General features: G+C 50.2%; 3 protein-coding genes across 10 annotated transcripts in view; 1 reads left to right on the top strand and 2 right to left on the bottom strand.

The window, feature by feature from the left end:
* Positions 1–16,557, bottom strand: part of LOC116939247 (membrane-associated phosphatidylinositol transfer protein 2) — a 38,321-nt gene extending 21,764 nt beyond the window's left edge. For 2 of the 5 annotated variants that reach the window (XM_032947421.1, XM_032947424.1), the window contains exons 1-6: positions 16,273–16,557; positions 7,961–8,173; positions 6,931–7,145; positions 6,330–6,451; positions 5,403–5,621; positions 616–915 (exon numbers count right to left, since the gene is read on the bottom strand). In XM_032947421.1, coding sequence (XP_032803312.1) covers positions 616–915; positions 5,403–5,621; positions 6,330–6,451; positions 6,931–7,145; positions 7,961–8,038 — 934 coding nt within the window. In that variant the 5' untranslated portion in view covers positions 8,039–8,173; positions 16,273–16,557. Of the gene's footprint in view, positions 1–615; positions 916–5,402; positions 5,622–6,329; positions 6,452–6,930; positions 7,146–7,960; positions 8,174–11,931; positions 12,331–16,272 lie in introns of those variants that run through there. The other 3 variants (XM_032947423.2, XM_032947425.2, XM_032947422.2) reach the window with 2 other exon arrangements.
* A 922-nt stretch (positions 16,558–17,479) lies between these two features.
* Positions 17,480–22,420, top strand: MTRFR (mitochondrial translation release factor in rescue). Its single transcript, XM_032947431.2, has 2 exons — positions 17,480–18,014; positions 20,946–22,420. Exons 1-2 carry the CDS (start codon positions 17,712–17,714, stop codon positions 21,159–21,161), a joined length of 519 nt encoding a protein of 172 aa, XP_032803322.1. The 5' UTR covers positions 17,480–17,711; the 3' UTR covers positions 21,162–22,420.
* Positions 22,407–24,773, bottom strand: CDK2AP1 (cyclin dependent kinase 2 associated protein 1). 4 transcript variants are annotated; one of them, XM_032947432.2, is made up of 4 exons: positions 24,409–24,773; positions 24,017–24,159; positions 23,301–23,439; positions 22,407–22,778 (listed from the first exon to the last, which is right to left on the bottom strand). In XM_032947432.2, the coding sequence occupies exons 1-4, from the start codon at positions 24,461–24,463 to the stop codon at positions 22,711–22,713; spliced, it is 405 nt and encodes a 134-aa protein (XP_032803323.1). In that variant the 5' UTR covers positions 24,464–24,773; the 3' UTR covers positions 22,407–22,710. The 4 variants fall into 4 exon arrangements, with proteins under 4 accessions (XP_032803323.1, XP_032803325.1, XP_032803326.1 ...); XM_032947434.1 differs by having other exon boundaries at positions 23,310–23,439; XM_032947435.2 differs by having other exon boundaries at positions 24,017–24,108.
* Positions 24,774–24,827: the final 54 nt, after the last annotated feature.

Genomic DNA, 24,827 nt, shown 5'->3' with positions numbered 1-24,827 from the left:
TCTTAGATTCAATCTGGTAGGGCACACTGGTTAATAATGCAGGGTGTGATGTGTCTGCTTCACAGTGAACGTTAAAAATCCCGTGATGTCATTTGAAGAAAGGTGGGCCATTGTGTGCCGGAATTACAGTCCAAATTTTCCAAAATTTGATGATACTGCAACTCACTGCTTTTGGGAAATTGGTAGCGATGGTTGACTCTAAACTGCGAAAACTTGGCAGGACCCTCCTGAAAGTCTTCAGACCCAGTGAGGTTTTGTTAAGTTTCAGAATAAAAAAATTGCGCTATATTTTACAGTGCCAATCCTACATATCACATCTCACAATGCTGTAGAATTTGTAAGGAGCAGTTTTTGCATGGAGACATGGGAAACCAGAGGCAATCAGAAAGGCAGCCAGAACAGATGCCAACAATTGCGCAAGCTCTGTAGTCCTATATTAGAATGTTTAGCAAACTCCATTAACGAATGAGCTTTTGTACATTCTGGAAAAAAAAACCCACATGAGCTATGGCAGCCTCGGAGCACACAGGCAGGGAGGGAGTTGCACGAGTGTGATCCGCCATCCGTGAACGTAACGATCACTTGCGGTGCAAAGGGGGGCTGTGGATGACGCACCCCCTCGCTTTGAAGAGCGCGAGGAGCGGGACGAGGACGACCACTGCTTGGTGAGCGCTCGCTGGGTCCTCTTGTCAGATTCCCCAGGCGGGGTCAGGGCACCCTCCTCGGTTCGCTCAGGGGGAGGGGACCCCGTGCTCAGTTTCTCCCCCTCCCCCTCGCTGTACTGCGCCATCTTCTGGGCCAGCGCCAGCTGCGTCTCGCGCTCCAGGCGGCGGATGTCGGCGATGGTGAGGCCGTACCACTCGTCCTGCCAGCACCACGCCTGGCGGTGGGCTCGCACCATCACCTTTCGCAGGCCTGTTCACCGCACAGAAACCACAGTGTGACCACACGGCAACCACAGTTCAACCGCCATTGAGCAGCCCATCGTCCCTCTGGGTTTATCCAGGATGTTTCTGTTGCGCGTCGTCGCTTTAAGATGTTCTCTGTTTGTTGCGGTTGCACCCGACTCAAGAGCCGCATGGCTCACAGGGTTATACCTAATAAATGAAACTTGAAACTTGAAAAGGGAAGCCACATTGTGAAGAAGTCAACGGTGGTTGTCGTATGGAGGGACTCGCCTCATCACCGGCTCAGCAGGGCTGTGAACAGGAGATGAGCACCAATACCTCAAAACTTAAATTTCGATTTAAAGCTTTCGTGACTGCAATGATTCATCTTCTTTGTTTTTTTTCGGTAAAGTCACGTAGAATGAGAATAAAATAATAAATTGATCAAATAAAATAACACAATAATATTCTCACGACGTTTCGGCCACAACACAAGCGGCCTTCATCAGGTGAAGGGATGAGACTGTCTGGTAGGACAGCGCTGGAGTGCTGTCCTACCAGACAGTCTCGTCCCTTCACCTGATGAAGGCCGCTTGTGTTGTGGCCGAAACGTCGTGAGAATATTATTGTGTTATTTTATTTTATCAATTTATTATTTTATTCTCATTCTACGTGACTTTACCGAAAGAACCAAAGAAGACCTCAAAACTTATTCGAGCAGCAAATTACTCAGACGTGACTTGGAAGACATTCTGATTTTTATAACTTTCCAACGTGAATCCACGGTGCCTGCAGTGTGTCTCCCCGACACTTGTCGTGTGTAACGGGGTAGTACCTGCAGCATGTACTGTAATTGTGTGGTGCCTGTAGTGTTTGTGTAATACCTGTGTTCCTGTGTTGTGCCTGTAGTTTGTTGCTGTATGATGCTTGCAGTGTGTTGCTGTATTGTGATTGTAGTATGTTGCTGTATGATTCCTGTAGTCTTACTGTATGGTGGCTGTGCTGTGTTTGCACGTGCCTGCAGCATGCTGCTAAAGGTGTTTTCCTTTCTGGCTGACGGTGTATATTTTACACTCCTCTCTAAACCCCTTACGTCAGTGCCCTCCCTCCCGGGTTCCATGGCAACAGGGTGACCATGGCGATGGGGAAAGCTGCCACGTGCTATGCAGACGAAGCAAGCGGCCGCGCAAATGCCAGCACATGCCAACTCCTGGCACTCACCTCCGCCGACTCCTCCCACTCTCCTCCGCCAACTCCTCCCACTCTCCTCCGCCTTCACTCGCCGACACCTCCCACTCTCCTCCGCCCTCACTCGCCAACTCCTCCCACTCTCCTCCGCCGACTCATCCCACTCTCCTCCGCCCTCACTCGCCAACTCCTCCCACTCTCCTCCGCCCTCACTCGCCAACTCCTCCCACTCTCCTCCGCCGACTACTCCAACTCCCCTCCACCCTCACTCGCCAACTCCTCCCACTCTCCTCCACCCTCACTCGCCAACTCCTCCCACTCTCCTCCGTCCTCACTCGCCGACTCCTCCCACTCTCCTCCGCCCTCACTCGCCGACTCCTCCCACTCTCCTTCGCCGACTCCTCCCACTCTCCTCCGCCAACTCCTCCCTACCTCCTCCGCCCTCACTCGCCGACTCGTCCCACTCTCCTCTGCCCTCACTCGCCGACTCCCTCCCACTCTCCTCCGCCCTCACTCGCCGACTGCTCCCACTCTCCTCGGCCCCCACTCGCCGATTCCTCCCACTCTCCTCCGCCCTCACTCGCCGACTCCGCCCACTCTCCTCCACCCTCACACGCCGACTCCTCCCACTCTCCTCCGCCCTCACTCGCCGACTCCGCCCACTTTCCTCCGCCCTCACACGCCGACTCCTCCCAGAGCTGCCCCGCACCCTGCCTCCCACCGAATTTGCTCATGATCCTCATTAATGACGATACATTGCTTAGTCATTTATTCCTCCCAAAATCATAACTTTTTAACTGTCCCCATATGCACTCTCGCTCAGACGTCGAGCTGCTTCAGCATGGATCGATTTCCCAAACTCACCGACATGTGCCACCAGTCTTACCTTATTTCAATATTTAATTAAAACTCAATCCCATAAGACCTACATCTGCTGCAACGAGAGTGTGGTCTCCACAAGCCGGCAGGAAGCTAAATTGAATAATGAATGCATGCATTAATTTATTGTGTTTGAAAGTGCCAAATTGGATGTATAATATCACAATATAAAGATAAAAAATGCGTGTATATACATGTCCGCTATATAGTATGTGTATGTGGATGAGTGTGTGGGCGAGTGAGCATCATCTCAGGCAGTTAACCCATGAGACCTGGGTCTGTTCCGTGAACTGCCAGCCGGCCTTCACGTGGCCTCAAAGCACACCTCGCATGGCACAAGCGCAGTTGTGACGTCACCGCCACTTAGTGGCGAACGGCAGTTATTGTAAGTGGGTAAGTGTATGACTGAATGTATGTGTGTCTGGGTGTTTGAGTGTGTCTGGGTATTTGAGTGTGAGTGGGTGAGTGAGTGTGTGTGGGTGAGTAAGTGAGTGTGTGTGGGTGAGTGGGCGTGTGGCTGAAATTTTGCGTTACCGCAATTGACAAATTATGGACACTTTTCTATAAACCAAATCGACCATTGGAAACCTCATTTGCCAGTAACAAAATATGATAATTGTTTTTTTACCCTTTAATCTGGCAACAAAACTGACACCTTATTTTTACAAGGAGTCATGTTTACATTGACCACAATACCTGCGGTCGGAATGCAAACAAAAAACAACTCTGATAATGTCTGCACTGTCCTTGAAATTGATTGGTCCACACCCGAGACAGCTTTCTTTAGAGCCTCGTCTCACATGGTGTTGGACAAGAAGACGCCTAAAGGCGCACAACTCAAAGACAATGCACCATCAGAGTATGAGAGTTGTGCGCCTTTTGGCGTCTTCTGGTCCAACACCATGTGAGACGAGGCTCTAAAGAAAGCTGTCTCGGGTGTGGACCAATCAATTTCAAGGACAGTGCATACATTATCAGAGTTGTTTTTTGTTTGCATTCCGACCGCAGGTATTGTGGTCAATGTAAACATGACTCCTTGTAAAAATAAGGTGTCAGTTTTGTTGCCAGATTAAAGGGTAAAAAAACAATTATCAAACCAAATCGAATTTCCACGGTAAGGAAAATTCACACGGCACGCGCGATGCGGTCATCAAACAAGCACCCGGGAGGATCCGTCATCCACCCATGACAGCGTCCCTACAGTGCAACAGTAATGCCTCCACATCAACTTTTCAGTCATTCTAACATGGCGAGTTCCATGAAAATATACATGTTTTTTGTTTCAAATTAATTATTTAAATATAGTTTTAATGTTTACGTTCTTTATTGGTGTTTCGTATTGTGAAAAATGAGATAGGTGTATATTTTTAGATTAGGAGTAGAGTTAGAATGACTGTCAGTAATACATTCCTAATAGTAACACTAAAAGTCATAGGAAAAGTTATTTGGATTCACACAATTTAGTTATACGGGTGTTTTTTAAAGAACGCATTATTTTCGTAAATCTGTTAAGGCTATATGGGGAATCTTTGTCTTTGTTTTTTGTGTACATGTCATCAGATATTTGCTATGCATCTGCCAATTGATACCCGGACACCCATGTAAACAAGATGCTCCTCCATCTCACGGGATTGTCCAGGTGAAATTGTTTAGTTTTAATTTCTCACACATGGGTCTTCAGTCCACTCCAGTGTAATGCAGTATTAATCCTCATTCATACAAAGGCATTAGTCAATCACTCGTGCCGGGGCTGCACTGAGCACATGTAAAGCGAAGGCTTGCCATGCTGTACACCCACTCTGCACGCACACACACCCACGTGTGAACACTCACGCACGTTTGTTAATAACCATCACCTTCCTTTTGTGAACACTTCGGCTATGGACATCGGGTAGTGCATTCAGATTCTCTAGGTAGGTGGGGTGTGGTGAGTGGGTTGGGCTGTGGGGTTTAGATATGTCATGTGAGTGGTGATTGTGGCATTATGTGTGGTGGGTGTGGTATAAATAGTAGGCGTGCAGAATGTGGTGAATGTTGTTTGTGGTAAGTATCGTCAGTGCAGACCGTGTGGTGGTAAATATGGTATTGCGATGGGTGCAGTGTGATGGGTGCAATGTTGTGTGTGGTGAGTGTGATGTGAGCGGTAGGTGTGGTGGGTGTGGTGGTTTCTGTGGTGAGTGTGGCATTGGGATGGGCTAGTGGAGGGATCGGGAAGGATGGAATTTTGTTGGTGGGGGGGGAGGGTTGGAGATCAGGTTATGGGGTGGTTTGGGATGTGGGGGGGGGGTCACGGTGAAATGGGGGGGGGGGATGGGAGAATGGGCTGGTTGGGGAGGAAGGCTGTGGGGCCTCGTGGTTTGTGCTAGATCGGTATTTTTCTGCTGCGATGGGTTTTCCTGTCGTTTACCGATCTGACCGTATTTGCCTTGTGTAGGCAGTGGCACTGACCCACGTCGTGGATGAAGCGCTCGATCTTGGACTGCATGCCCCAGTAGCGAAACTCCACCTTGCACAGCTTGTACGCGCACATGATTGGGCTGGGATTCAGGGAAGCCCAGTCGTCCCCGAGAGGCCCGCGGCCTGTGCGCTCCGAGCGGTAGACGCGCGGGTCCTCGTCCACCACGTACTCGTGGGGGGCCATCGGGTCCCGCACGATATCTATTGTGTCTGCCACGGGACCCGCACATGCACAGAGAGAAAGATAATCCATGTAGCCCACAAAGACTGTTGGGGCAAGTGCTGTTAGTGAGCATCTATGAAGGCCGGCATGGCACACAAGGGGGTGGAGGTTGGCCAGCACCACGCCCGGCTGCCTGTCTGCTTAGTGGCGATGATTACACACAGCACCATGTACTCATCTGAGGCCGAGTCGACCACACACGAGCATTCACCCACTCAAGTGGGCATACACGCAACAGCTGAATAAATGGGTACACCACAGTTAATCGATTGGCAGGTCATGTGTGGTGAGGTAAAGTGTGGGTACGCCCACCTCTTCCACAACGCCTGTTCAGTGTGGAAGAGTCGACCAAATACCCTCTACAGCTCCCTCTAGTAGAAGCTCTTCTGCCAGCAATGGCACGACCAAGGTAATTTCAGGGCTGTGCCTGTACATTTGAACTGAAAAACGAGGGCAAACATACCACACGGTGACTTGCGTCGCCATGCCGTTTATACTGTGCTAAGAACCGCGCGGTGAAATTGTTGCTACCATTTAACTGGAATATTTTGCCAGTTACTGACCGTCGGAAGGGATAATCGATTACTAAAATGGTTACTGGTTTACCGGTTACCGTTGAACAATGCTAATTCAGGGGAAAATTTGGCAGACGGGTTGGGCGAGTGAGGCAGGGAGCGAGCAAAAGCGGTACTGACCGACGCTGCACTGGCGCTTCTCTGCAGCGCCGAGGTTGAACACATTCAGCTGATCTCCGCCGTCCTGCTGGTAGTGCGTTTCGATGTCGATTGAAAACTTCTCCACAAAAGGGCATGTGTACCTGCAAAGGAGCACATCAGCAGCACGTTTAGTTGTATTTCTGCACAGTTCAGTAGAGAAAAGTTTTAGTACATAAAGTGTGCACGTGTTTTTGTGCAAGAGGGTGCCTCTGTGTGCATGAGTTGTATTATTTTTGTGCTTGTATGAGTATACATGTATATGTGAATTTGCGTGGGGAGTGGTGGTGGAGCGTTTCGCGTGATTCGGTACGAACCCCACGACCCAAGTTCAATTTGCCACTCACTGCTATCACTCATGACGATTATCTGAATCAGTCCTGGTTCTCTCCAAGGTCGACTCAGCCTCAAATGAATACCTGGTGCAACGTGTAAACATCGCCAATGGGTAGAAAAAAGTGGTCGGGCACGATGCTGACCTTAGTAGGTGTTCGCTAACAACCCTTGCCCGACAAAAGTCTATAAAGATTATGTTGGGGGATCTTTTCCTTTTTAACTTTGTGGGTGCACGCGTGAGGCTCACCGTGTGCGTGTGTAGGGGTAAGCGTTCCACGACTGCTCCTCTACCCGCAGCGCGGCCTTGGGCAGGATGGCGCGGAACCAGCCCGGGATGTGCATGCCGATGTGGTAGAGCTTGTGCGTGTACTGGCCCGTGCCCCCCGGGCCATCCTCATATGGCCGGTTTTCCAAGATCTCCACTCCGCTGCCCTCGCCGCTCGTCTCATCTCGACTCTTTTTCTGAAAACCACACGGTGTGCTGTGAGAGGGATGGACGCCAGGACTGAATGGCTCCGGAGTACTGGGTCTTGTAAGCAGACAGTGTGTTGGGCAGCAGGGTGGCACAGTGGCAACACTCGTGCCTCGCAGCACTCAGGGCCTTGGTTCGATTCTCGACTCTGGCGCCTTTCTGTGTGGAGTATGTATTTTCTGCCCCTGTTCTGCGTGGATTTCCAACGTGACTGGTATGGGTTAAACATCCCAATACTGAAAAAATACCTGCAAATTACTCAATTGATACTACACACAGCAGCAACATTGCCCCCAACGATGACAACTTGGCAGGATCCTCCGAAAAAAAGTCTTGAAAATCAGTAGGACTTTCCTGGGTAAACAAGCGTCATAATATCACCATATTTAACAACAGCTTTCACCATATCCATTATAACCAAAGTACAAACACAATAAGGTAAAATGCAAACACAGGACCCAGCTGCTGAAACTACCGGGTAAAGCACCCACTCACAGTGCGGTGCAGTGGAACCGCACTTTGTGTATCTGCCAATGCTGGTGTTTACACTACACCAGGTTCTCATATTTGGCTGAGTCGACCTAGAGGAGGCCCAGTACCGGTTCAGTTATTCATCATTGATCTTGGCTGCGAGCAGCATTTCAACGTGGATCACGGTATTTTTAAGTCAGCAAGCTAACCACTGCACTACCGCTCCCCTACCCGTAAACACAACAACCTACAAGCACGTACACGTACATGAAAAACACTTAACACATGCATGCGCACGACACGCACGCACACAAATGACACACTCACGCCCCACCTGAATCATGTAGAGCTGAGCAATGCGGTACTCCTCCACACTCATGGGCAGCGGGATGCGGTACTCCTTGATGAGCATCTTCTCTGGCGAGCAGACGAGCGGGAATGCGCGCGAACGCACGCACGCACGCACGCTCAGGCACCGCCTGGACCAAACCGAGATCAGGACGACGTCTGCTCGAGGCTCAGTGTCCGGCAAGGACAGTCTTCACCCCTATACACAAAAACACAGGCAGCGCACATGCGCGCGCATACACGCACAGCACATACACCACTTTAGCATGGGCATTCGGTCAGCCGACCATTGCAGCGGAGCAGATGACAGACCACTCGGCTTTAACCATTGGGATCTATGGACGAAATGAAGCTTACAAATTTTAATTATTACGAGTACCAATTTGTGGGGAAGAAGTGGTTGCCCGATGGAGGGACTTGCCTCCACCATAGGAATGTGGAGTTTTCACAAGTGGCTCAGTGCCGTAAAGAGGAGTTGAGCACTTAGCTTCAATGCTCATTTGAGCAGAAAGTCACTTTGACGAGATAGCATAAATAAACGCAACACCACCATACACGCGTACTTTCTACAGAAACAAGCAAAAATAATGCTGGTACGCTGTCTTAAGAAGGACATTCATACAAATCATCCGTACCTATCTAAGAAGCTGTCGCGGTGTCACAGTTCGCACACTGGGCTTGCAATCCAGGTTCACCGATTCTGGCTGGGCAGTTGAAACGATGCGGAAAGTTTCTCAAATTTTCCCACCGCCTCTGTCCACCCTGCAGTATTACTGGGTACGCCATACTTAGTTGATGTATGTATATTTAACTTCTTTCGCACCGTATGGAGCCAACCGTGCTCATCGGAGGTGTGGGGGAAGGACAACAAACTAAACAAGAAAAGCTATTCTAAATAAATTAGCTTTTAATTTAGATTTAAAGTTCCTGATATCTAAAGGAATAGCGTTCCAGATGGCCACAGAAGCGAATCTGAAAGCGAGCAATGCAGTGACCATCTTTGTTAAGATGGTTAGCCAAAAGCCGCTGCGAGGATGACCGGATGAGATCAGCAAGGTGAAAAAATGTGGGTACGCCCACTTATTCTAACCCTGTCTGGTCAATGTGGAAAAGTAGATCAAACAATATCTAGAGAGCGCTTTACATGCAATAAGCAACTTTCATTTAATCTCAAACGTTTTAAAGGGCACCCCCAATAATAGCTGCACCTGTGGCCACAAGGTGACTCAATGCCTGGCCTGAACTCAGGCATCAGCCTGCCAGTAGGGGGGCAATGATTGCTGTGTGCAATCCAGTTTGAGTTATTTTAATCTGCAATTGCAGATTACCTTTACCTTCAGACATCTAAAGCAGAGCAGAGCCAGCCTAATGATGGTGTCTGTCCTGCGCCCCCTTGCTGTAGACACCACTACTAATGCTGTGTAATACAACGTGGACGGCAGACAGAACTGGTCTCGTCAACATGTTAATGACAATATTTGTTTAAAATATTCACACGAATTCATATTTCTTCAACCCCACACAAGAATGCAAAAGAACCGGTCTGTGCACTGTGCGGCTGAGCACCCACCGCGCATCCAATAAACGACACACACACACCACATGTACTGTATAACAAACACAAGCTGCACACACACCATATGTAATCAACACTAAACACATACCACAGATACAATGTACTCAATACATACAATACACACCACAATTCTAAATCTATATGCAAACACAGTCATGCGAGTTGTGTTTCCTCCTGGTTCATTAGTGTAGGGTACTTTATTTCAAATGTTTTGATTTTATTATTTCGGTGCCCAAGGTCACTCTTGCGAATGAGACTTCTATATCCTCTTCTTCTGAGTTCTCACCGTCTGGTTACACAAACTGGATTTGACAAGCTCCTCACACCATATCAAACCCTACACGCACATCCACCATCACTCCCACACTGAAGGAATGCTATTGGACTCGAACATCCCTGCTGATTTATGTCCCATCTCACGCCTCATTTGCTGTGAGAAGACCTGGAAAGGGTCATTTTCTCCCAGCTCTCCAAACCTCTCTACCTTCATGGTCTCCACCACCCAGAACAATCTGGTGTCTGCCACCAAGGTCGTTCTACCGAGACCGCTCTCCTGCCTGTAGTGGGAGGCTGCTCTGTTGAGAACATGGATCCCCCTCCTCACTGGGTTCGCACCCACACGCGTCTGCTGCTGCTGTTGGCACCACGGACCGCCCCTTCCTCGGCAGGCGTCCCTACATGACGAAGTGGATTCCACACATCCCCCGTGTAGCCTTTACCAGACTGCTGGGGCAAGCCCTGTTAGTAAGCACCTACGAAGTCTGGCACGGCTGGCACGGCTAACAAGGGGGTGATTTAGCCAACACCACACCAAGCCGCCTTTCTCTCCCAAGTGTTGATGTTTACACACCACACCAGGAACTGACTCGATCTGGTGGAGGCCCAAGACCAGTTCATATATTCGCCACTGTTATTAATCATGAGGGGGAATTAAACTCAGGTCTCCAGGTTCGTAGTGCAATGCGTTAACTACTCCACTGCTGCTCCCCACTTACACATAAAACACGCCACTTCACACACACCATACATACCTGTACACAACACAATTTCACACATACCCACACAAAAACAAAGATCCCACATATAGCCTTAATAGACTGTTGGGGCAAGTGCTGTTAGCCAGCTCCGAAACATATCACACACCCACCTCAGACATCACATAAGACACACCCACCATACATCACACAGCACATACAGCATGTTGTTGAATATCTGTCACGCAAACCACCAGAGTACGTTACCGTAGTAAGGCCGCCTGGCATGAATTCAAACCGAAACACCGTCCCAACCGAACGCAGTGCGAGCCACGTTGACCCCAAGCCAACCCTCCCCACGCCGTCACACAACGACCTGCTCGTCCTCGCCGCCAGCCGCTGTCACGAGCCTCTCGCACGTCCACGCACAATTCCACACGCTCCAGAATCGTGTCATTTTCTCCCGAGCCGCACACACTGGCTCGTGATGAAAATAATAAAATAACGTCCGATTTATAACGTACACAGAATTTGTGCCACATTAAGCCACTAACGCAAGTGAGGGGCGTAGATTGTCGTCACTCTAACAGCATGTCAGCATTTACTCTGCTGCACAGCAAAGAATGCTGGGCAGTCTCTTGCACCAGTGATCTGGGAGCATTTTTTTGGCTAAATATGGCCTAAGGCGAGCACCGAACTCCGTGTCGGCATGGCAGTGGTGGGAGGAAGGGATGGTGTCGCCTCCACTCCCCTTTTGTGCTGCCACCAGTGAACTCTACCCGCATTTCTATCGAGGTCTCCCTGGTTAAGAAGAGGATGTGCGTGCATGTATGTGTGTGTGCGTGCGTGGACGTGTGAGATTAGGTGGAAGCAGGAAGACACATCTGTCTAAACATGGGCGTGTATTCATGTCTGGGCAGTGACTGTGTGCAAGTTAACTTACGTAAGCGGACTCGAACACGTGCACGCCACACGCATGCTATGGCACGCGTCCCCACGCGTTCGTGCATTCGTGGATTCGTGCATTCACGCCGACCGCGACTCCCCGTGAGTACACAGAGCAACCAGTAGACGACCAAGCCCTGGGTTAGCCCAGGAGGCAATCTCAGAAGCTCGTCGTCGTGAGTGCAGCGTCTGTCCTTCTTAAACACCACTTGAATTAGACATGCAGTAATATGCATTACAAGACATTGGTTAAGTCTACATGAATAATGTATCCGGTTCACCTTGCCCATAGGCTCCAGGTGCATTATTTAAATGTAACCGGGGCCTGTGACACGTGCACATCACGGGAGGACGCGGCACTCGCACGCGTCACCCCGAGCACAGAAGCACCACTGCGCTCCTCCTGTTGACGACGGTGCAACGGGTGATGGAGCCAGCGTCGGGCGTTATTTCAGAACGTACCCTCACGCCTCCGAGACGATCCTCCAAAACATGTGGAATAAAAATAGCACCAGCAATTCTGCTGTCCAAGCCCCGTGCTCTCCGATAACGACGCCATCCGTCGCCCTCGTCTCCTGATGCCACGGCTCTCCCTCGGGTCCACATCTCGCCACAAATCCTTCGTGAAAAATGCCACCAACGACGAGGCAGGCTGCCGACCGCCTCAGCCGCCTTTCTCTGCTCACAAGGTCACCGCTGCGGCAGTGCACTCATTGTTAATGCGTTTCTAAAGCGGGAGATTATGAACCCTGATCATTTGAACTGTACTGCGTTCCTAGGAACCCTGTAGTGAACCAGGAAGGCAAAGGTCTGCAGGTCCCCATCCGCGCTGTGCAAAGCGGCCGCCTGGAGGCGGCGGTTACGCGCTGCCACGTCACACGAGCATCACCCGGTGGTCGCCATGGAAACCTAGGCTCAGAGGCAGCTGCGAGAAGCTATTGCAGGAAAACACCCCCGAGCAGAACGGGCCCCCCGCCCCCCACACGCACAGAGACAGCAGCCACACACACAAACCCACGGGCACCACACCAACCACTCTCACACATCCATGATTACATACACGCGCCCCGTCTAGCGAAATCCCCAAGTAGGAGGCAGAATACGATGGGTGGTGGTACTCCCGATCCCCGTGGTAGGTTGAATACCCACGGTCACCGATGGGGCCACTGCCCACTCACGCAAGCGACCACTAATCCACTGGTCACTGTAATCCTTAGCAGTTATGAAGGACAGTGCTCACACGCACATACGTACATGTGCACACACTCACGTGACGCTAACCCCTTCTAAGGACAAATAATGTTCAAAGAGACGGCATCATATAAAATCACTTGGATGAGAGTGCAGTCATCATTAACCTTGCTCTGACATGCCCACCCATCACACCTGCACCCATCACAGCTGCCCACTCATCACGCAAAAGATGGGGAAATGACAGGTGCCAGAGGAGAATGAATAAGCAAAGCCAAATTTGCATTGGATTTTCTTGAAGACAGCTCTGCAATTCCAGAGCTGGTTCCCCACAGCAACAGGAGGTAACACAAGCTGACGATCGCTCCATCAGAGGACAAGCATGGTTCTCGACAAACATTTAAAGTGGCTGCACATGCAGCGTTGTGGCACCAGTCACTGCCATTCCCCACAGAAACGCACGAGGTGGCAGTTTGTGCAAATTTAGTGATGTTTATTACAATGTATTTTTATATAGGTTATAGAAACATCGGCAAGTTAGAATGTTAAGGGTGAAAACGCATGAACCATTCTGTATTTTTGGTGTATGCAGACTGCAGTGTTTACATCGTCAGCTTTTGAACCCAGAGGATGCCATTCCCTTACTGACCCCTAGGTCATTAGCATAATTACCTCTTAATCGGGGCGCAGCGCCTGATCCCACGTGCACGTAGGCCCCAAATGCAGAAGGGCCTCCATGAAAGATAACGTAGCAAGTCTCCCTAGCATTCTGCAGATGCATGGGCCCACTCGGGTCCCATGCTGTAGTTGAGACGACCAAAAGGGAGGTCATTAGAACCAGGGTTGAGCAAGTCACCGGTTGCTCTACGAGCTCGTTTTACAGTCGCAGCGAGGTTAAACATTAAATTGGTCAGAGTAGCGTGCTGGAGCATTTCCAGGACACAGTAGCAATCATCCGGCGTGGTAAGTGGGCGCCACAGCTGTCGCTCCGGCACAGGGTCAAACACGCGGAGGCTGCACGTGGGTTTACACGAACAGCGGTAGTTACTGCAGTGCATTAACACTGTCATCGTGCCTAAAATTTTAGCCCATGTATGAGGCTCAAAGCAATTGGGCACGACCACCATGATGATCACAACAACCGCAAAAACTCCACACTCCTCCTCCCGGGACACATTTCAGGAACTCGGCCAATGCATGTATGTATATATGTTCAACTTTTTTAGCACCGTACGTAGCCAGTGGTATGTGACACAGAGACAAGATCGCTACGCATTCTCCAGGACACATCTGTAGTGAGCTGCGTCTGGCTATAAATAACGGCAGAATTTTGATTTATGCTAGTTTCTACCACAACAACCCAAATCAAATGTTCACTACAGCTGGTCCAATATACCACAGCCCGGGTTATTTTATTAACCAAACCTCGTACTCCCATCTCTGTGGCCTCACTTTACCAGCTTCCATCCACGAGGGTGTGGACGACAAGATCTTTGAGCTCACGTTAAAATTCATCCACGGCCTTAACCCCCCCCCCTCCTCACTACCCCTGTAGCCTCCTCCACTGCATGTCCGAGCAGCTCTCTCTGGTCCATCTGCTCCACGAATTCTGGCCACCTTGTTCCCAGGATCCACTGCTTTGCCATTTGTGCAGGCTGTTTTAGCTCTAAGTCTCTGAGTATATTTGCCTTAATCTGGGTCTTTGGGTCTCTCGTGAATATACTTGTCTCTATGGGTTGGTGGGTTGCTCTTTTAACCAAGACACTCCCCCCATCCTCTGGAACTCCCTTCCCAGGCAACTCTGCCTGGTCCCCTCTCTCTCTTGATTTCAAGTCTCTCCTCAAAACGTCTGTTTAATCCTGCCTTTTGGACCCCATTAATTGCTTCCTTTTGGTGAGTGGATAAGTGAATAGGTGAACGTGTGGGTAAGTGGATGAGCATGTGGATGAGTGTGGGGTAGGTGTGTAGGTGAATGGGTGTGTGAGTGACCTTGTGGGCGAGTGTGTGGGTTAGTGGGGGGTTATGTGGAAAGGAAGCGATAATGTAGCAGTTAGCGCGCTTCGATAGGTATGTCGAACTTCCGTCGCACGTCGCCTACCATGCTAATCGGAGGTGCAGGGGAAGGACAACAAACCCAGCGACCCGAGTTCGATTCCCACTTATGGGCAACACCAGTGACGATTATCTGAACCGGTCCTCGGCCTCCCATAGGTCGACTCAACCTCAAATGAGTACCTGGTGTGGTGCGTAAACATCACTTGGGAGACAAAGGCGGCCAGGCGTGGTGCTTGCCACCCAACCCCCTCATGTGCCATGCCGGCCTTCATAGGTGCTCGCTAACAGTACTTGCCCCAGCAGTATGTTAAGGCTATAGGGGGATATTTGTCATTGGTGAGTGGGCAACTTGGTCTCAAAATCTGTGACTTAGTCGCCTGCTTACATGTAGAAGTCTCTGGTTGAAGAGGCGTCCACATAAGGGATTCAGTTACATGCAACGAAGTTGTGCAACTTACCACTCAGGTGTCAACCTGCCTTTACATCCCTGACAAATCAAGTCCTGCACCCAGCTCAAGCGTCCATGAGTCAGCTCAGTGCGGCTCAATGTGCCACCAAAACGCACCGCTCATTGTTTTCTCATCAGCAACTATGGGCCGACTACACCAAGCAGAAGGAGGATGAGGGGCGGGGATGCCTCTGCAACAGCACGGGGCCTTGCACCGTCCGCTGCTGGTTGCTGTCAGCGAGGGGGCGCGGGTCCCCAAGTCTCAATTTACAAAAAAAAATCGGCACCTGATTTTGCTACGGTTCCACAGCGATAACCCTGGACCTGGCGGCCTCCCACTTACAGCTCTAATCTGATTACGCAGCCATAAACTTCACTTTAACAGCCTAACAGCCTCACGTCCCATCACTCACACCGCGCTCGACCACTCTCACACATATTCACCTTACTCCCACGCATCCATGCATCCCCACACGCATGCACAACGCAATTTACTCTCCACGCCAGTCCCGCCCAAAATTCTCACGTCGCGTCCCCCCCCAACGCCAATTCCCAGGGACGCCTCCTGATCACCCCAGGTCCCCCTTTATGTCAGATGCCACAGGTCCCCCTTGAACCCCAGGTTTCCCTTGTTTTCCTAGGTCCCCTTGACTTTCAGGAGGTACCAGGTCCCCACTGGCTTCACAGCCCCCCCCCCCCCCGACTGACTCCAGCAGACAGCGAAAGGACACGGGTTCTCTAGGGCCCCACGGTTCCGCCATGTGTGGACGAGACGATGGGAGAGACGCTGAGGACAGGGGCCGCGCCTGTCGTTCCTGTGAAGGAATGATGAACCCTGTGAGATGATGACCCCTGTGAGGGGATCATCACCGCTGTGAGGGGATCAATCCGTGCACATTGCGATTAGCGGCCCTGACCCACGTAGGAACGGCATCCCTGCTCCCCGGACTCTCCTCTTCCATCTCCTGCTACCCCACCTCCTCCGCTCTTCCAAAACCAAAAGCCCTTTCCTGTCTCTCAATGGCTGCCCCTACAGCCTGCGTACTCCTGCTCCCCGCTGCACCACCATCGCCGGGGCTCAGCGAGCCCCGTTATGGCCGTTCACGTACCGAGATCCCGGGGCCGCGCCTGACCACCTGGAGCGACCCGCGCCTCCCGGCCCCCGGCCCAGCCCGCGGGGCCCGAGCACGGAGCGGCCCCGGCCGCCATTTCAAGCCGCCGGCTCAGGGATGGCTGCCGCTCCTGATGCTGCTGCTGCTGATGATACTGATGCAGATCCCGCTGCTGTTAGTCGGGGCGGCCCCGCTCGGCGGCTCCAGCCCCGACTCATTCAGGCGGAGACTGAAAGCGACGGAGATAGAAAACGCCCTCTAGCGGTTCAAGTGTTGACACTCACCCACCGTGCAGAACACTCACCCACCCGCCAATCGCGCAGGACACTCACCCACTCACTCCACCACCATACACAACACTCTGCCACTGTGCAAGACCCTCACCCAATCACCGCGCAGGACACTTACCACTCACTCACCGTGCAGGATATTCACCAATCCAACATGCACGACACTCACCACTCGCAACAGATGACACTATTTTTTGGTCAAAACCAATTCTGCATGCCTGAAATTGTCACTTTGCAGAAGCAGGGGTCGCTATTTCACACAGGGTTGTGTTCACTCTGCAGTACACAGACAATTCAGCACACTCATCCTGCAGTACACAGGAAATATAGAAGTCACCCTGGAGTACCCAGGCAGTGCAGTACTCACCATGCAGTACTCAAGCAATGCAGTACACTCACCATGCAGTACCCAGGCAGTGCAGTACACTCACCATGCAGTACCCAGGCAATGCAGTACACTCACCATGCAGTACCCAGGCAGTGCAGTACACTCACCATGCAGTACCCAGGCAATGCAGTACACTCACCATGCAGTACACTCACCATGCAGTACCCAGGCAATGTAGTACACTTACCATACAGTACTCAGGCAATGCAGTACACTCACCATGCAGTACACTCACCATGCAGTACACTCACCATGCAGTACCCAGGCAATGCAGTGCACTCACCATGCAGTACTCAGGCAATGCAGTACACTCACCATGCAGTTCCCACCATGCAGTACACTCACCGTGCATGCCACTCACCATGCAGTAGCCAGGCAATGCAGTGCACTCACCATGCAGTACTCTGCAATGCAGTACTCACCATGCAGTACTCGGCAATGCAGTACTCGACCATGCAGTACTCACCATGCAGTGCTCACCATGCAGTACACTCACCATGCAGTACACTCACTCACCATGCAGTGTTCATGTTTGTGTGACGTCACGTTTGTCCCGGCGGTTGTTTCCGGCAAGATTCTTAGGTTTCACGAACGGGTTTCCCCAATCTGTGGTCGAGAGTCCTAGTCTCTCCTCCCGTGTCTCCCCCTTCGTCTCGCGGTGTTTAACCAGTATCCTTCTCTCCCCAGTGTCCCAGCCTCATTGGTGTATTTGTCGCAGGCGGATCTAGCCACGTTATAGGTGACTGGACGTGGCCTCCATGCCTCCCCGCATGCTTTGGTGGGGCCCTATGGCCTCCTGCTGCGCCGTCTCATCATTCTTCAGCTTTTTTTCCGTCGCGGCCAGGGGCTCGAGGGCCCCCGTGTGGGCCCCCCGCGCCGCACGAGAGCTGGGGGCCCCCCGAGGGAAGGCGTCTGGGCCGAGGTTGGAGGAGCTGCAGGAGCTGCGCGAGGAGGACCTGAGGGAGCAGTTCGTGCGCGGGAGCGGCCCCGGGGGCCAGGCCACCAACAAGACGAGCAACTGCGTGGTGCTGAAACACGTGCCTTCGGGCATCGTGGTCAAGGTACGCACAGCCACCCCTCCTCTACTGTGACAGTGGCTCTCTAGTCTGTGGCATCGGTGCATGTTAGTGTGTTCGTGTGTATCGGTGCATGGTAGCGTGTTAGTTGTGTATCGGTAGATGTTAGTGTCTATTGGTCACTACTAAAGATGATCCAAATAACTACCGACCTATCTCAATTTTGTCCCCGTTGATGAAATTTTTTGAAAAATTATTGACCTTCCAAATTAGCGGTTTCCTGTCCACCAACAATCTACTACATCTAAAACAATCTGGGTTCCGAAAAAAATACAGCACCACATCTGCTGCATTAGACTCTGAATCACATTTACAGTAGCCTTGATAATAAGCAGTACTGTGCCTGTCTTTTCCTCGACCTATCCAAAGCTTTTGATACAGTAGACCACAACACCCTGCTTAGTAAACTAAGTTGCCTCGGTTTTTCCGAAAATGCAGTAAAATGGTTACAAAATTACCTCTTTTCTCGCACCCAAACTGTATTCACAGATGGTTGGAGGTCAGTGTTAAGATAACAAAAGGGGTTCCACAGGGTTCCATCCTCGCCCCCCTCTTGTTCTCTTTTTATGTCAATGACTTGGGCACTGACCTGGATCATTCCAGGGTAAATCTTTTTGCAGATGACACGATACTGATTACTGCTGACCGCTCTCCGGATGACGTGATTGCTAAGCTACAGGGTGATTTCAACAAACTACAACATCAGCTAGTTGCTCTTAAACTAGTCCTGAATACCTCCAAAACCAAGGTGCAATGCTTCTCACCAGGACTAAAGCAGGAAGTTATTTTTCCCCAATTACATTCCTTAAATAATTATCAAATAGAGCAAGTCAAGATCTATAAGTATCTTGGGGTCATCCTGGATTCAAAACTGAATTTTGAAGATAACATTGATTATATTGGTAAAAAGACAAAAATCAAAATTGGTTTCTGTATCGACACAAGTACTGCTTCCCCCCAATGTTCCGTTTGGAATTTATAAAAGCTACCATACTGCCTCTACTTGACTACTGTGACATCGTGTATAAATCAGCCCCAAGTACTGTACTGAAGAAGCTTGATTCCATCTATCACTCGGCCTTAAGATTTGCATTGAACTGCCCATATAGGACTCACCACTGTGATCTCTACATTGGGTCAAACTTAACATCTATTAATGTTCGACGGCTTATTTATTCACGATGTACGTACAAAAAGATCCGCAGACTACCTGCTGGATCTCCTCTATGTTTCAAAGAACAAATTTGACCTCAGGTCTTCGCTCATTTACCAGCTTCACATTCCCTATTGCCGTACAAAAACTGAAGGGCCTTTGCGATTGATGCCCCCAGGGTCTGGAATGCTATTGCCAATAAACTGCAACTTGAATTGCTACCAATGAGATCTTCTCTCAACACTGCTCTAGAGGAGTTGTACACCCCTAGCTGCCACTGCTATTCATTGGCATAAAATAAAATGTTTCGCTCCGGATGACGCTGCAAAGTATTATCTGTATTTTGATTTAGCGTGCTGATCTTAAAGGTGCATTGAAAAATGTGATACTCTGACTGATGCTTCTGTTGTTGTGGAGTAACTCATGCAGCCAGTTATGGCTCTAGGATTTAGTGTTACATGTTATTTATGTAGTTTATTGTAAAAATACGGTCACAGTCGCTGTGATCACTGTTACGTTGCAATTATGGCTTTATTTTTTGGTGATTTCGAAAACGTTTTTTGGTTTGGACATGTTTGTTTTGTTGTAGTACGGACTTAGACTGATGGCCTTAATCTAAGTTTTCTTGTGGTTGTTTGACTTGCATCCCACTGGGATTTTTTGCACACAGCGTTGGTGTACGGTGCTTTTTTCAGGAATATTTTTACTGTTTTTTTTTCATGGATTTTCTGTTTGCACAGTCACATAGTCACTTTAAGATGTTTTCCTTGTTCGTGTTTTTTGTTTGTTGTGGTTGCACCCGATTCAAGAGCCGAATGGCTCACAGGGCTATACCAAAATAAATAAACTGAAAACTGAAACTACCACTCCCCCACACACAAATGCGCTTGTGTGAGGAGCGGTAGTGTAGCGGTTAGCGCTACGTACCCGGCAACCGAAGTTGGATTCCTGCTCACGGCCAATACCAGCGACAATTATATGAACTTGTCCTGAGCCTCAAATGAAAACCTAGTGCAGTATGGCAACAGTCCATTAAAGCTGCACGGGGGGATCTTTGTGGCAGTGTTTCGTGCACAGTTGCATTAACTCGAAGACAGCCTGCAGCACAAGTTGGTGTGACCGACAATGACCTCTATTGTACATGCTAATTGCAGAACACGCCGCACCATCATCCCCAAGAGCAGCATTGGGGGAGGACGCAGGCAACCCACTCACCTGGCCAGGAATATTATCGGCTCTCTTGTCCACTTCCTGGCCACCGAAACTTAACACCAGGCCGCACTGTCAATCCAACCTAAAAAGTTAATCTAGGTATCTCCTATACCCACTTTTTACTCAGACCATGATCCCTTCATCTGGGGTCAATAAAATGACTGCCACTTGTATGTAGAACTTCTTTCGCACCATACGCAGCCAACAAACTTTGGGAAGCTAACAGTGGTTGTCCTGAATATACTCACCCAGCCATAGGAACGTGGAATGTCCATCACTGGCTCAGGGCTGTAAACAGTAGAGAAGCACTGCCGTAATGCTCATTTTATTAAGAACTAAATTTGACTCTTGAAACCACTGTATTGTTACCCGTGGCACATTAGAAGAGCTCGGCTTCTGATGGGTGTCGCTTGTGCCGTTTGCACAGGTTTTTATGTGGTCAGTAGCCTGCTGTAGGTGGCACGATAACTAGTAAGAGCAGATATACGAGCCACAGCGAGAGGAGGAATACTGGATGTGGTGTGAAACGATGGCTTGCGTGTACCCCACAGTGCCACCAGACACGATCGCTGGAGACCAATCGCAAGCTGGCACGCGGGATTCTGCGCGGGAAGCTGGACGAGCACATGCATGGGGACGCGAGCGCTGTGCGGCTGCAGCGACTGGAAGGCCAGCGGCAGCGCGCCGCTGCCAAGGCGATCAGCCGTCGCTCGCTCGAGCGCAAGCGGGCATTCCAGTCGCTCGACCCAACCAGCACGAGCCCCTGACGGCACCTGCGCTGCCGGGATGTCACTATGGGCACTGAGGCCACAACGTCCAAAGATCTTGAATGAAAACTATATTTGAAGACAATGTTATCTAGAATCTCCAAAATCTCAGACAAAACATATGAATAGCTAAATCACTTACAATTCAGTCTCTAAAAGTTGCACTTGATTTGCTGTATGTGAGAAAAAGGGTGAATGGTTCACTGGCCAACGCAGAGAGTGGTGTAGCCTATAAGAGCAACATCTCTTAAGAAGCACTGCCTTGCCGGGGTGAAGAGGTTAAAAGGCCTTGTAGCCCTGAACTGTGCTGGATAGGAGCCGCCATAGCAGTCTGTCCTCGGTGAGACACGACACAAAATGTCTTGTGACCCCGTGACATTGGAAACAGTTGGCCATGTGCGAAATCCAGTTGAGAAACATAGCAACAGCGATCCCCTACTGCGTCGTAAGCTTGCGAGAGGTGGCGGCGACTTGGAGAGGGAGGCCTTCATGATTGCTCGTGACTGATGATGAAGGCATACAACTTAAAAGTTTGAGCAATTTATTTGTATAGTTAAGTAATTAACTTTTACCACAAAGATATTGGAACTGCTAAAGTGATGCCAACTCGGGTATAACCAACAAGGGAGATATATGGTCTGAGCCCTCAGACTTAAGCTGTTGCCTTGCTTTGCAGTTATTGTATAACCATGTTGGACATTTACCCAGGAAAATATCACCAAGTCAAAAGACCTTTGTAGGAGGGTCCCTGTATCAGGATTTGATCCCAATGTATTGCATGTGTTAGAAAACTGGAGCCCAAATTGAAAACCCAGATGGGGAGGGGTAACGCAGAATACTGCAACTTCGTGGCCCACCTTACAGCCCCAAGCCCCCTTCTGGCCAAACTCAAACCTGCGTATCCTCCAAAATATGACAGTCATGCACATTTAATGCAGTGTGATCACAAGCAAAAGCATAAAAAACAATTACTCATCAGTATTTGCAGTTAGAATATGTACATGTATTACACATGTACTTAATTTCCTTTAAGATTTTCTTAAGTGTTTATGATCGTACATGATATCTCCAAATGTGTCAAAATGGAGCGAAGAAAACAGTCCCATGATGAGTGTATACACAACAATGTCTGTGTAATGTTCTTCGTAATTGTTTATGGCCATAATGTTTGTAACTTGTGATTGAAGCAATCCAGAACATGCAGAAAAATGACTTCACACTTTGATGCAACAGTGAAATAAAAGGAACGTTTGAAAGTATTACTTTATTTTGTAAAAGGTGTTGTATAAAAATGAGACAAACCGGGCTTGAATTACACAACCCTAAATTAACACAACGTCCACGGCGGTCAGCAGTCACCTCTCAAGGCTGCAGGAGCTCCGAGCTGGTACCAAGTGCCATCTGTGGGTGCACTTCCCGCTAAGACGGTAGGGCACCTGAGACCTTGATAGATTGGCGCTTGTGGCAAGACGTTGTTGAGCTGGCGTCGTTGTGAGACGTTGAACAACGGTGCCAAAGTGTGCCGAACCTTTCCTCGATGGGCGCTGTTTTAGGAACGCGCGGATCGTTCTGTCTCGGCCAGACACTCGCGCACAAGCGCGCGCGCGTGCATGATACCTGGAAAGAAACACAACAGGATCCCCCTATTTGCGAGTCTATGGGTCTTTGAGAGTCTTTGCAAGTCTAATTGTGATTACAGTGGAGTGGAATCCATCGCTCGGATTGCCGATCATGACCAATCACACACTTGCAGTTGGTACGAACGGAACCATCTGGCTTCCCCAGATTAGATCGAGTGTCTTCTCCAAACTTGCCTCACACAGCTCCAAACTAGATTGCTTTTCAAATGATACACGAATGCAATCCACCCAAGTGGCTCAGCGGTATAGCGAGTGGCTCGCAACTGGAAGGTTCTGAGATCAAAACCTGGTTGGGAAGGGACTGACAGCTCATCATCAACCCCCTCTGAGGTCGATAAAAAAAATATATCATTTTGTGGGGAAGAACGGTTTTGTGCTGTCAGGTTTTCGTCCACTGCCTCAGGAGACGAGCAAAAGTTCCTTCTCCAGCAGGTACTGGCTGTGACTTTACACTCATGAAGATGCGATTGGTGAGTGGCGCTGGCCATGCGAGTCGCACTGTGCTCACCGCGCTTGAGCCGCTCCGTGGCACTCTTGCTCCCCGCGTACGTGGGGCGGATGTCGCGCCCCAGCTCCTCGATGACGGCCAGCAGCTCTGCGTATTTGCTCTGTGGCGGCTGCTGTGGGCCCCCTCCAGCCTCAACACACACGCGATCAACACGTGCGTGTGAGCGGCACACCAAAGATTCCACATCCCCAACCCCGTGTGGCGACCCGAGCTCTTTGGCCTATGCATACCACCAGCTCAAAATAACTGGCGATTTTTTGTCTTTCAGACAACTGACTCCATTGTGTGTTGAAAAATCGGATTTGCCTGCAAAAATGTTTTTGTTGCAATCGGTTTTTTCAACTAATCGATTTACTCATTGGACTCGCTGACCGCTGCCAACCCGCACCTCCGATTAGCATGGTTGGCTACGTACAGTGTGAAATAAGTTTAACAAACATACAACCTTCATCAATAATTACTGTGTTAGGGCCTACCTGTGCATTAGCAGCTTACGAGTCTATTGGACGTGACCGTCTCCCTCCTTGCCAACCAGCCACTATGACGTCCACGAGAGCACATCCCTCGCCTTGTGACCACATTCGGCCAGAGGTAATTATGAGGTCAAACTCCGAATTGTAACAGTGGCCGCGAAAAGAGACGTGTTATAAATAATGATCCGTCAGAGTCCGTGTCCAGTGCACGGGGGGCACCCACCAAGGACTCACCGAGAGGTAGCCCAGAGAGGGGGGGCCGTAGTCGTTGAAGAGGGGGCGAGGGAGCGGCTGCGCCGCGGGGCCTGGGGACGGGACACCCCCCCCTGCAGGGAGACCACGAGAACCAGGACCAACCGCACTCACCAACCACGTTTCTAAATGTGGAGGGAAAAACCGGAGGACCCGGAGAAAAATCCACGCGGACCACGGGAAGAACACGCACACCCCAAATATACAACAGGCGTCAGGTTTGGAATCTAACCCACGCTTCCTGTGTAACAGGCAAGGGAGTTCACATCCCGCCACTCAACATCCACCAGGCGTCCCACACTCAGTAGCCACCGTCACTCCCCAACCACGAATCATCACACTCACTCTCATTACTATCGGAATCCCACTCTCACCTTGACTGTTCACCGGGAGAGGCGCGGGGGACGAGGAATTTGGCTTGAAAGACATCGCAGCGCAGAGCCGGGGCGAGGCGGACGATGATGGTGAGATGAAGGCGTCAGATGATGAATAATGTGAGAGAATGTTAATGAAGAGCGAATTGGTGGAACAGCTGGGTTATAATTGTTGCTGCTGCTGATGTTGTTGTTGATGATGCTACGGCTGTGGGTGTCGCTGGACCCGCAAAGCCCCGGGTCTCGGCTTTGTCGCCGGTAGAAATGGCGGCGTGACCCGGAAGTCGGCGTCGGGGTCCGCGGGAGAGAAACCGAAGCTCGGCACGAGGAGGAGAGGAAAGGGAGCGGAGGACACGAGGGGCAAGGAGGAGGAGAGTAACTGACATTTAATTGAAAATAACAGACGTGAAACTCCAAGG

Source organism: Petromyzon marinus, chromosome 5 (assembly GCF_048934315.1).
Source record: "Petromyzon marinus isolate PM22_M1 ecotype Great Lakes invasive population chromosome 5, UKy_Petmar_22M1.pri1.0, whole genome shotgun sequence".
Classification (NCBI taxonomy): Eukaryota; Metazoa; Chordata; class Hyperoartia; order Petromyzontiformes; family Petromyzontidae; genus Petromyzon; species Petromyzon marinus.
This window is presented reverse-complemented; position numbering and strand designations above follow the sequence as displayed.